Genomic DNA, 13,412 nt, shown 5'->3' on the forward strand with positions numbered 1-13,412 from the left:
TTAAGAAAATGGTAATAGGAACATACATATCGATAATTACCTTAAATGTAAATGGCTTAAATGCTCCAACCCAAAGACATAGACTGGCTGAATGGATACAAAAGCAAGACCTGTATATATGCTGTCTACAAGAGACCCACTTCAGACCTAGGGACACATACAGACTGAAAGTGAGGGGTTAGAAAAAGACATTCCATGCAAATGGAAATCAAAAGAAAGCTGGTGTAGCAATTCTTGCATCAGACAAAATAGACTTTAAAATAAAGACCACTACAAGAGACAAAGAAAGACACTACATAATGATCAAGGGATAAATCCAAGAAGAAGATATAACAATTGTAAATATTTATGCAGCCAACATAAGAGCATCTCAATACATAAGGCAAACGCTAACAGCCATAAAAAGGGAAATCGAGAGTAACACAATAATAGTAAGGGACTTTAGCACCCCACTTTCACCAATGGACAGATCATCCAAAATGAAAATAAATAAGGAAACATAAGCTTTAAATGACACATTAGACAAGTTGCACTTAATTGATATTTATAGGACATTCCATCCAAAAACAAGAGAATACACTTTATTCTCAAGTGCTCATGGAACATTGTCCAGGATACATCATATCTTGGGTCACAAATCAAGCCTTGGTAAATTTAAGATAATTGAAATCACATCAAGTATCTTTTCCAACCACAACAGAAATTACAGGAAAAGACTGTAAAAAATACAAACACATGGAGGGTAAACAATACACTACTAAATAACCAAGAGATCACTGAAGAAATCAAAGAGGATATCAAAAAATACCTAGAAACAAATTAGAATGAAGACACAACGATCCAAAACCTATGGGATCAGGAAAAGCAGTACTAACAGGGAAGTTTATAGCATTACAATCCTACCTCAGGAAAGAAGAAAAATCTCAAATAAACAACCTAACTTTACACCTAGAGAAAGAAGAACCAAAAAACCCTAAACTTAGCAGAAGGAAAGAAATCATAAAGATCAGATCAGAAATAAATGAAAAAGAAATGAAGGAAACAATAGCAAAGATCAATAAAACTAAAAGCTGTTTCTTTGAGAAGATAAACAAAACTGATAAACCATTAGCCAGACTCATCAAGAACAAAGGGAGAAGACTCAAATCAACAGAATTAGAAATGAAAAAGGAGAAGTGAAATCTGACACTGCAGAAATACAAAGAATCATAAGAGATTACTACAAGGAAAGATATGCCAATAAAATGGACAACCTGGAAGAAATGGAAAAATTCTTGGAAAGCACAATCTTCCCAGACTGAACCAGGAAGAAATAGAAAATATAAACAGACCAATCACAAGCATTGAAATTGAAACTGTGATTAAAAATCTTCCAACAAACAAAAGCCCAGGACCAGTTGGCTTCACAGGCGAATGCTATCAAACATTTAGAGAGAACAAACACCTATCCTTCTCAAAATCTTCCAAAATATAGCAGAGTGAGGAACACTCCCAAACTGATTCTATGAAGCCACCATCACCCTGATACCAAAACCAGACAAGGATGTCACAAAGAAAGAAAACTACAGGCCAATATCACTGAAGAACATAGATGCAAAAATCCTAACAATATACTAGCAAACAGAATCCAAGAGCACATTAAAAGGATCATACACCATGATCAAGTGGGGTTTATCCCAGGAATGCAAGGATTCTTCAGTATACACAAATCAATCAATGTGATACACCATATTAACAAACTGGATGATAAAAACCATATGATAATCTCAATAGATGCAGAAAAAGCTTTTGACAAAATTCAACACCCAGTTATGATAAAAACTCTCCAAAGTGGTTATAAAGGGAACCTACCTCAACATAATAAGGGCCATATATGACAAACCAACAGCCAACATCGTTCTCAATATTAAAAAACTGAAACCATTTCCTCTAAGATCAGGAACAAGACAAGGTTGCTCACTCTCACTGCTATTACTCAACATAATTTTGGAAGTTTTAGCCACAGCAATCAGGGAAGAAAAAGAAACAAAAGGAATCAAATCAGAAAAGAAGAAGTGAAACTGTCACTGTTTGCAGGTGACATGATACTACTCATAGAGAATCCTAAAGATGCCACCAGAAAACTACTAGAGCTAATCAATGAATTTGGTAAAGTAACAGAATACAAAATTAATGCACAGAAATCTCTTGCATTCCTATACACTAATGATGAAAAATCTGAAAGAAAAATTAAGGAAACACTCCCATTTACCATTGCAACAAAAATACCTAGGAATAAACTACCTAAGGAGACAAAAGACCTGTATGCAGAAAACTATAAGACACTGATGAAAGAAATTAAAGATGATGTAAACAGCTGGAGAGATATACCATGTTCTTGGATTGGAAGAATGAAAATTGTGAAAATGACTATAATACCGAAAGCAATCCACAGATTCAGTGCAATCCCTATCAAAGTCCCAGTGGCAGATGAGACTTTGTGAAAATTGTGATCTTGATTTGAAAAAAATCAAATTGAATCTCTTGAGGTCTGTTGGTCATCCATATAAAGATATATACCTTTTTTAAAAGATTATCTGGAAGAAATAATACTTGCAAACTTTTATTGAACACTTAGTGCCTGTCAGGCCCTGTGTTCTGGGCTTTTTCTGGATTATCTAATTTTATGCTCAAACAGCCCCATGAATCATCATCATCCTCGTTTTACAGATGAACAGACTGAGGCTTAGGCACATCGAGTCATTCACTCAGGTCACAATTTGTTGGCTGTATAACTAGCATTTAGACCAGCAGTCTGACTTTACTGCCCCCACTCTCAGCCAGGGCACCATAACTTCTTGGGAAGTTTAGAACTCTGATTTCTTTGTCATAGGAATAGAAAGCAGATCTACTGTCCCTTTATCTTCCACAATGGAGAAGTTTGGTTTCAGCCTTGAACTACTAGTCAAAGTCTCTCCCTGTAAGTCTCCAAACAGCTAATTTGAAAAGAATTATTCTTTGTGTGGATATATTTAGCATATCCACACAAAGAATCTATATCTATCTATCTATCTATCTATCTATCTATCTATCTATCTATCTACAGATAGATAGCACCGCTTGTTTCTTCAGTAGTGGATTGAGCTTTGTTATTTTGGTTTAAGCTTCTGGAGTGATCCTATAGGGCAGGATATTAACACTTGTGATCTGAGTGTGAATAACACTTGGCTGTGAATAATTATTTTGTTCCCTGACCTCAGGATATTTTGGGGGTTTTGGCAGTTTAAAACATGACACACAACACTACTCAGCCCCAGGTGCACTGTTAACAGTTGAAAGCTAATTGGTCAAATCAACAATTTATTTGAAACTATGAGTTGACTGGAAAAGAGCAGCCTTTCCAATCAACAGTGTTAAGGCAGCAACTCTAGGGTTCACCACGAAGTAGATGAGCAACTTTTTACACACCTGCCTTATGTCAGGTTGGGAGAAATTTAGGGGAAGTTCTGATTCTTTGGTAAACTCTACAGTCAGTTTGCAGAAATTTATAGCACCTTGTTTTAGAATTGTGCTTTTGATGACAAATTCATTTCAGTAGATTATGCTTTGCTTGGTAGGCAGTATTTTAATTTAATATTTTTATCACTAGCCCTAAGTGAATTATTCAAAAGTGTCTGGGTCCAAAATGTTTTCTAATATTAATTGACGTGTTGATAATGCCTGTGTACCCTAGGATGGTTTTTATATTTTACTGCATTTTATGCAGTTTTACTTTAGCCTTTTACTTTTCAAAAAATTTTTTATTGGAGTATAGTTGATTTAAAATGTTGTGCTAGTTTCAGGTGTACAGCAAAGTGAATCAGTTATACATATACGTATATCCACTCTTTTTTAGATTCTTTTCCCAGATAGGCCATTACAGAGTATTGAGTAGAGTTCCCTGTGCTATACAGTAGGTCCTTATTAGTTATCTATTTTATATATAGTAGTGTGTATATGTCAATCCCCATCTTCTGATTTATCCCTCCCCTAGCCTTTTACTTTTTAATTTTCTTTATTTATTATTTTTAAAAACAAGTAATGTCCTTTCTGGCTTATCTATGTTTTCATCATTTTTATTTGATTTTTTCTCTTACATCTTATATTTAAGTGGGTTCATGGTAGGTACAGAGGAATGACTTGATATTTCTGCAAAGTGTATTAACGTAAATACATGAGAAACGTTTTATTTGCTAATAATTTGGGGGCATTACTGCACCACTATCTTTGCAGAAATACATACTTATTCTTTAGTCTATTTATTTATTGTTTGCAAAGGTAGAGTGGGTATATTCTGCTAAAATTCTTCAAAATCAATGACTGGAGATCATTTGTAGTGAGTTTATCCTTCCTATTAATTTTTAAAGCTAAATTGTTTGTCTTTAGATCCTGAAACTATGTTCTTTACCACCATTAATGAGGTATAGTGATCATGAGTCAAACTAGCTGTAGACCCTAAAAGAAAGCTGTGGTTTTGTCACATAATGAAGATGATGGGGAGGAGGCTTGGGAAGTTACAAGGACAAAGATGATACTTAATATTTTAGTGAATAACTAAGTGTGAAGCCCTGCCCTAACAGCTTTACTTATCTCATTTCTCACAGCAGTCACACAATGATGCTTGACAGTTCTGCCTCCTATCTTACAGATGAGGAAACTGAAATCTAGTGAGACAACCCAAGATCATTCAGGTATGAAGTGGTAGGTGGAGTTCAAACCGGAATCAGTCTGCCTTTGCAGTTTAGACTGGGAACTGTGGCAAGACAGTGTCTCCCTGTTACAGAAAGAAATGCCCTCTTCTGGGAGGTCCTGTCCTTCCCACACTCCTGAGTCCTGGGGTGATGTGCTCCCACCAATCCTCAGGGTTCAAAGCTGAGGGTTGCTTTTCTAAAAACTACCCTGGGATGACACATTTTAAAAACAGAAGTGCCCCTTTTTCTTCTCATACCCCTAGCATTATTGCCACTTTCTGTCTCTTCAAGTTCTGTGGGATGGACTTAGGCAAAAAGCCACTCCCGTAACCTCTTATTTTCTTTTTTTTAAATGTTATTTAAAAAATATTATGATACAACCTGATGTGAGAAGAGGAGACACGGTCACTTTGTTTGAGCCTCTTTAGAGAAAGTCCAAGTAGCAAATGAACTTGATACTATTTCACTTTGTAGGAGGAAATAACATGTTTCCACTACTCGGTGATGAATCTAATGATAAAATCTCGATTGAGCCAGCTCTATATTTTGTTAACATTTTTATTGCTACGTGCTCCCAATACAACAAACAGCATCAGTAGTGTACACTTTGATAAAAAGGAATTTTTAGCTTAGTAGAAAAGGAAGCTCAAAGATCAGAAGTGTAATGAATATATACATCTTTATGGGAGGTGTATGTGTGTGACCAGGTTTCTCTGTGTTCCCCTGTGGACCAGATGCATGCACACGCAAGCAAACTAGAGGAGAATTTCATGCTCGGGAAATTTTTAGGGGAAAAAATGACTTCTATTTGAGGTTCAGGGATTGTTTTACAATCTGGAATTCACCTAATTCATTTGACTTTCAAAAGTCTTGCACCAAGTAGCAGCGATTCTTTAGAGGTATAGAGTCAATAGGTGAAGCTGTTATTTTTACCATGGTTAAAAGGCAAACGTTCTTGCACATTCTGTGCTTTGAGAAGTTAACATATCTATATTTTAGTTTGCATAATGTATTTTTAGACAGTTCAGGAACTGACCTCCAAATCATTGTGCTGTCAACACTTATCTTTCTTTTTTCTTTTAAGTGTAATTCATGAAGTATTTATCTCCTTCACATACTTCTTTTTTGGTGTTTTTAATTCCCTATTTCATTAAACAGCTAGCTATCTGAGCCCATACTATTTTATGTTTCGTCAAAGGGGAAAAAGTTACCAACTTTGCATCAACTACTCTAAAAATGCAAAATTTGCATAACATCAATTTTGTTCAATTTTAGCTCTTTGATTTGGCTGCTGTAGTTTGCTTAAATTTCTCCTCTATGTACAGAACAAAGCATGCATCTCTAATTATGTCTCTCTAGTTTACCAAAATATGTCATTGATATTAGCGTAAATATTTAGTACATAAAAATACTATCAAGAAAAAAATCAACTTTTAATAAATATCTTCAGTTCTGAATTCTATATACAAGTACTTTACATCTACTCCCTGGAGAGAGCATTTCTGGCTTCACTGTGAGTAAGGTGATCACTGACATAAATTACTAGCACATTATTGCAGTCAGATGCATGGTGGTTGTGAACATGTAGATATGAACCAAGAGGAAAATAAATATTACAACCATTGACAAATGCTTTCTTGAAGCTGCTTCCAGAGCCCTAAAGCCCTGCTATACTTGATTGTTATTTTGAGTTCAACGATGCTTTTCTCAGCTACTGACATACAAACAAATGATCTCAGTACATTTTTCCTTTGTTAATAATTACAGTACATTGAGTATACCTGTTTGTATATGTCAACAATGGGACAATTAAAAACAACACAGGAAAGCAGGACAATTCAATGGTGTCTATTGAGGCCCTGGTAAAAGGGTTTCCATTTTGTCCTGCACAGGCTCATTTACTGGTCTCTGTTCCCTGTGACTGCAAGTATACTAAGACACCAAACTTATTCTTTTTTATTTAAAGTATGGAAGGTGATAGGTAAGTTGAAATCTCTATATCTGCAGCTTATCTGTTTTTTTTCTTTTTCTGTAATTTAGGTGTCACATTGCTGATCAAACAAAACCACACAACAAAACCCTTTGTATTGTCAGTAGCGGTGTTTCTAACTTCTTTGTAATATTCTGCTTTGAAAATCAACTCATAGAATGTCAAATAAGGCAATACTCAATGACAGGCACCTAGAATATCCAGAAATGTAATATAGTAAACAATCATTTGAGAACACATCTCTTAAAATAATACTGATTTCTGCAATATACAGTATTTACACAACAGCTGCAAATTTGCTCATACAATATTTCTAATATAGATAAATAGGAATACAAGTCTAAGAATTCTTTGCTCCATTTTCAAAACCTTTTGTTAAAATGTAAACCATTGGCACCTCTTTTTTATTTTTACTGTAACTTTTTAAAAACAACAACAAAAAAATCAGCTGATATGCACAATTGATTCCAGTCCCTTTTCTGCTTTAGAAAATGACCAACACGCTTAGCAACTTACTTTCCTTCGGTTAATAATCTTTGGTGCTTTCTTCCAATGAATTCTGGTAAATGAGTCAATGCAGAACAAAAGGAGGATGAAAGCAACTAGAAAGTGAACCAGCACTTTTTGTTCTTCCACGTACAGATAAAATGAGTTGATGATTTATGGAGATTTCCACTTTAAACAAGCTGTATGCACCACAGGGAGAGCGAGCTTGTCCAGATTTTCCACTGATGTCTAGCCTTTTGGCTTCACTTTCTCATCTTTCCAATGTGGATGATCTTAGCGGACGTCTCTTGTCAATAATCTTTTCATCTTTCTTTGAGGTTCTTGCCTGAGAAGAAGCACCTATGGAATCACTGGCTGCAAGGAAGGGGGCAGCAGCCATTTGTGGAGATGAACTGAGGTGGCCACTCTTGGTGGGTGGGGAGGCCAGTCTCAGAGTCTTATTTTCTGCTGGCTGAGCTCTCCTCTGGGGTAGGTTAGCACCACTGGATTTACTGTTTGGCCTGAAAGCAGCATGTGCATTTGGACCTCCTACAGAAGAGATCCTGCTCAAAGATTTCTTCTTCTCAGCAGGAGTCTCTAAATAGTAAGGAACCAAAGATGTAGGCATCATTAGAGATTCGGGGAGGTCACTGGAGTTAAAGATAACATCATCATGAGTTTCAGCAGCTTCTGGAAGGTATGGTGGTGGCAGGGTGCTGCTGCGCTTGCTACATGACTCACAACATAACTTGTTATAACCTGGTATGGAGCAGTATCGCGCCAGCACCTCCATTTGACAGAATATGGATTTATCTCCCAAACATGGCTCATCTGCAAAGATTAAAAGACAACAAAATGAGACATACATCCAAACATAAAAGGAGGACAACACGGATGGAGCTAGAGGGCATTAAGCTAAGTGAAATAAGTCAGACAGAGAAAGATAAATATTGTATGATTTCACTTATATGTGGAATCTAAAAAACAAAATAAACAAAACAAAAAACAGAATCATAGATACAGAGAACAAATGGGCAATTGCTGAGGGAGGGGCAAAACAGGTGAAGGGGATTAAGAGGTATAAACCTCCAGTTATAAAATAAATAGGCCATAGGGATGTGACATACAGCGTAAGGAATATCGCCAGTCACATGTTAATAACTTTCTATGGGGACAGACTCATTGTGGTGATCATTTCATAATGTATGCAAATACATTATGCATAGTGTATGCAAAATCACCAGGTAGTACATCTGAAATTAACATAGTACTGTATTTCAACTATATTCCATTTTAAATATAAATATAACTAAAAATGAATAAAAGGAGGGAAGAAACTTAAATCGTATATGAATATAAAAAATTTTAAGTAAAAGCTAACATTTATGGGAGTTGCCACATTAGACTTCACGTTAAAAATATGAATATTAGGATGAATTTACTAAAATAAGTATTCTCTATGTGCAAAGCACTTGAATTGACCAGCACTTTCACATCTCCATCAAGAGTCTTCAGATCAAGGGTGATTTTTTCTTCCTAGTAGAAATACATATCTGATTTTAGAATGAGAAAATAGAATTAGTTTTACCATATTTTTAAGATATAGAGGGCACTGGTTTTTTAAATTTTATGATAGTTTTTTCTTTATAATAGAGTAGCCTCTATATTAAATTTAAATTTAAAATCAAAATAAATACTAAAGACCTGTTGGAACATATTAAATCTTAAAACTATATTACCAAAAGAAAAATCAAGATACTATTTTGATTTGGAGAACATTCTCCAGAGTGAAGGCAACAGTTTCATGTTTACCATTGAACGTTCTCAGGTTATTTGTTATTTGAAAGCACAAATCTGGGTAAAGGGTGCCAACTTTCTTATGAACGATTCATGGTTCTTTAATTTCATTGAATTGATAGTACTTTAAAGAGTACTAAAGTAACACTCACAAAACACTTGGTAGGTGTGTGTGTACAGACTATTTCTATTATTTTTTAATTTTATTGATCATAGGTTATAAGAATTAGATTTCAAAAAATCCAAACATTGAGCTCATGAAAATGTTAGTTTGTATTTCTTTTCAGCCATTCCAGAGCATATCCTATGCAGAGAGCCCATGCACACAGTCCAACACAGAATACTGATCCCATATCCAATTAATAAATGCAAAGAATTGTAAATTGTGGCATTTATATGATATAATCACTTAAAATTACAATGTAATATTAGGTGATTCTACATTGCTAGGTAAGGAACCTGCTATATAACTTGCCAAAGAAATTAAATCCCTTTTCTAAAGTTCGAGGGGAAAAAAAGAGGGTCAGTTGTCAGGGCCAAAACAGGCTAAACTTACCACCTTTGTTAGCGTTATAATGCCATGCCCACTTCCCAAGTTGTGGAATGACTTGTATTTCCCTCACATTTACACATCTATGATACAGTACAATGTGTTTGAATAATTCATATTAGCTAAAATAATAATCTAATTAGGTTGTAAATGCCTGAGAATCACATTAATGGGTTTCACCTCAAGTATCAATCCCTTTTCCTATCTGAATTATTTTTTCTATGGCTATAGCTTTCTATGCCTATAACATTTTCTTTTGGCTTAAGGAAAAGTATCAAGCAAATTCTTGCTGACAGTTGGGCATATCTGCAGAAATATATACCTCTACCAGTTATTAAGATCAATAAAGCTTACTCGAAAAGTGTTTAACCTCCTGACAGTAATGCCTATGTAAGAGTAAAATACTATGGTGACGGGAAATGTTATAGCTTCTAACTAGGTAAATTTGTTCTTTTGGCTTTTACTTGTGATTTGAAGTTTCAAATATACTTTCCAGAGAAAAATGATTAAATATGTAAGTCCTTTGTCTCCCCCTCATGGTCATACTTGTTCATGCCACCCCACATTTCAAAGGAAAATGTACAAAAGAAATATTTTATAAGGTTTCTTTGGAAGAGTAGACAGGCAGTGGGAGGATACGAAGAGAGAGAGGGAGAGAGAGACAGGCACAGAGAATCAGAGGGGTAGGGACACGGGGACTGGGACAGAGAGAAGGCAGGGAAGGCAAGAGACACGGGGAGATGGAGAGACAGATGCAGAGTGGCAGAGACAGAGAGGTGGGCAGGGAGGGTGAGGAAGGACAGAGAAAAGTGGAGGAGAAAGAGAGACACTGACAGACACATGTGCCAGAAAAGGGGGAAGGAGGAGTGTCAGAGAGAAAAAGAGGGAAATAGAGAAGAAGGAGAGAGTTACGAAGAGATGAGGAGAGAGAGAAGAGGAAAGGGAGAGAGCAGGAGAAAGAAAAGAGGTAGAGGTAGGGAGACTGGGGGGGGGGAGAGAGAAAGAGAGAATGAGAAGAAAGAGTGAGGTGGAAAAGCACGAGTGATATACACAGAAAGTGAGCAACATACAGACAGCAAGTGACAGCAAGTCAGAGACAGAGAGCGAAACCCACAGAGGAAAGGAGAGGAGAGAAAAGTGGAGATAGCAAATGAGACACAGGGCTTCCCTGGTGGCGCAGTGGTTGAAAGTCCGCCTGCTGATGCAGGGGACAGGGGTTCATGCCCCGGTCCGGGAAGATCCCACATACCGCGGAGCGGCTGGGCCCATGAGCCATGGCCGCTGAGCCTGCGCGTCCGGAGCCTGTGCTCCGCAACGGGAATGGCCACAACAGTGAGAGGCCCGCATACCGCAAAACAAACAAACAAACAAAACGAGACACAAAGGACACAGACAGATGCAGAGAGAGGCAGAAAAGGAGGAAGAAGGAGACAGTGATAGAAACTGAAACCATCCAATATATGCTATTTGTTTTACAATAGCAAATGAAATTATACAGATGTCCTCTGACTTATGATGGTTCTACTTACGATTTTTGGACTTTATGATGGTGTGAAAGCCATATGCATTCAGTAGTACTTTGAATTTGGATCTTTTCTGAGCTAGGGATACATGGAATGATACTCTTTTGTGATGCTGGGCAGCGCAGCAGCTGCAGCTCCCAGTCAGCCAGGTGACCACGAGGGCAAATGACTGACACACTTATAACCATTCTGTACCCAGACAACCATTATGTTTTTAACCTTCAGTATAGTATTCAATAAATTATATGAGGTATTCAACACTTTATTATCCAATAGGCCTTGTGTTAGATGATTTTGCCCAACTACAGGCAAACGTAAGTGTTTGGAGCACGCTAGGCTATGGTGTTCAGTAGGTTAGGTGTTTTAAATGCATTTTCGACTGACAGTATTTTCAACGTAGGATGAGTTTATCAGGATGTAACTCCATTGTAAATTGAGGAAGATCTGTACTTGAAAGAAAAGAGACTCCGCTTTTGCAATATGGCAAGAGTAAGGCAAATTTTAGCATATGCACAAGGTATCTATTTTGAAAGCACGCTGTTCAAGTCTATGAAAATGGATGAGCAGGTATTGGAAGTGGCTTTGTGAATGACATTTATCATCCACATGCCTAAATTGAATGATTTTAGTAAAGTATTGCCAAACCTTCTGCATTATTATGCCTTTGACAATGATGTGAAGTCATAAAGAAAATCAAAGAGAGAAAACACGTAGCTTCTAGAAACACAAATTGACAGAAGCTACATATACATGACACGGCCCTCACCCCAGCATTACTGCCTACTGGGAACCACAGAGGCCGCAGCGGTTATGATAACTAAATGGAGGGGACATTGCCGCAGACACCCATCTTAAAGAACTCTATTAAGCTAATATCTCAAGGGTGTTTTCCTTTAGTCATTTTTCAGTAAGCAAATGGAAATTCCAGAGCTTGCCCAGAAAGGAAGTTCTGCTTTTTGAGGCTCAAAAACCATGATCAGAACAGTGAAATCCATCAGTGTCACACCTACCATTACAGGGAGGCAGCTGACAGGCTCGGACAGATTCAGGCTTTTCACCATCGCAGTGGTCACCCGCCCTGCAGAGGACCTGCCTCACCTCTGTCCCTTCGCCGCAGGTTACTGAACACTACAGAAACAAAGGCTGTGATTATAGATGTTTATTCCACCAGGACTGTCTTTCTTCCTTTCCCCATGTGCACACTCAGACACACACATGCACACACGAGCACACACGCATACACAGTTCTGGAGTTCCTTCTCTACAGCCCAGTGTTACAGTGACTTGGGAGACAGAGAATCCTAGCTTTACCCTGGGAGCATTGTTCTTTCTCTGAAAGCTTCATAGAATTGCTGTAGGACTAAATGAAGTCAAAGGAGACAATGTATATAAAACAGTTATGCCTGGCATATAGTAAGCATTTGATGCCAAACAAGTCATTGTTATAATGTAACTCCTTCTGTAGTTCCTAAAAGCAGTAGTGGAGCCCGTTTTCAGAGAGCCTGTCACAGATTGAGCTTCCCATTCTCTCACCTTCCTTACAAATGGTGAATTTACTGACATGCTATGTTGGTTAATTAAACCTCTTTGGAGCTACTATTACTCTTTTCCCACAAATTCATTTCTTTAAGGAATGGGCTAACTGCTCTAAAACTAAGCCCAGAAGCAGCCGTGCTATTGATCTAGGTAGGAGCTGTAGAGGAGGGATGCTTGTTCCAGGACTCGGAGGGGAACAAGACATGAGTTATCCTTAAAGTCCTGTGCAGGTCACTTTCATTTGCCTGTTCCTTCCCTCCTGGGCCTGCTCTCCACTCCCTCCTTGTCCTCTGTCTACTTTTAGCTGCCCTTTCCTCTGATCCACTCTACTATCGCCCCCTGATTCTTCATTTGGAGTTTTTAGATATATCAAAGAACTGTGGTTAATACGGGCAATGAGACACTGATTGAGCCAGTCACCAAGCAGACGTCATTTGGACAGGCACCGACTGGGCGCTGGGGAAGCAAAGCACCTGGTTTCTTGAGAAATGCATGGACTAGTGGCAAGCACAGGCTCAAAGACAGGAGTTACAGTACACTGCTGTGATCAGCAAGCCACTGGAAGGCCTCTTTGCCTTTGGAATGTGGAGGAAGGACTGCCGGGAAGGGCAGCCCTGGTAGGTGGTATTTTGGACCATGGAGCTGAGCCTTGATGGATGAGGGGCAGATGGTCACATAGGAGCAGGGGGAGGGGCAAGCCAGCCAAAAGGGAGGAGGCTCAGACCAGCATGGTCTTTGAAAGAGTAAACAGTTTACTCAGACTGGGACAAAGAGTTAGAATAAAGGAAGATGAACAAAGAAGAGTTATCATGGGATTTATT

General features: G+C 37.8%; 1 protein-coding gene across 2 annotated transcripts in view; it reads right to left on the bottom strand.

Moving 5' to 3' along the window:
• Positions 1–5,253: 5,253 nt before the first annotated feature.
• The window catches only part of ADAMTS3 (ADAM metallopeptidase with thrombospondin type 1 motif 3), a 296,493-nt gene continuing 288,334 nt past the window's right edge, over positions 5,254–13,412 (bottom strand). The window contains exons 21-22 of one of the 2 annotated variants that reach the window (XM_067736248.1): positions 12,066–12,183; positions 5,254–8,016 (exon numbers count right to left, since the gene is read on the bottom strand). In XM_067736248.1, coding sequence (XP_067592349.1) covers positions 7,457–8,016; positions 12,066–12,183 — 678 coding nt within the window. In that variant the 3' untranslated portion in view covers positions 5,254–7,456. The remainder of the gene's footprint in view (positions 8,017–12,065; positions 12,184–13,412) is intronic. The other variant, XR_010943064.1, reaches the window with a different exon arrangement.

This window comes from Pseudorca crassidens, chromosome 4 (genome assembly GCF_039906515.1).
Source record: "Pseudorca crassidens isolate mPseCra1 chromosome 4, mPseCra1.hap1, whole genome shotgun sequence".
Classification (NCBI taxonomy): Eukaryota; Metazoa; Chordata; class Mammalia; order Artiodactyla; family Delphinidae; genus Pseudorca; species Pseudorca crassidens.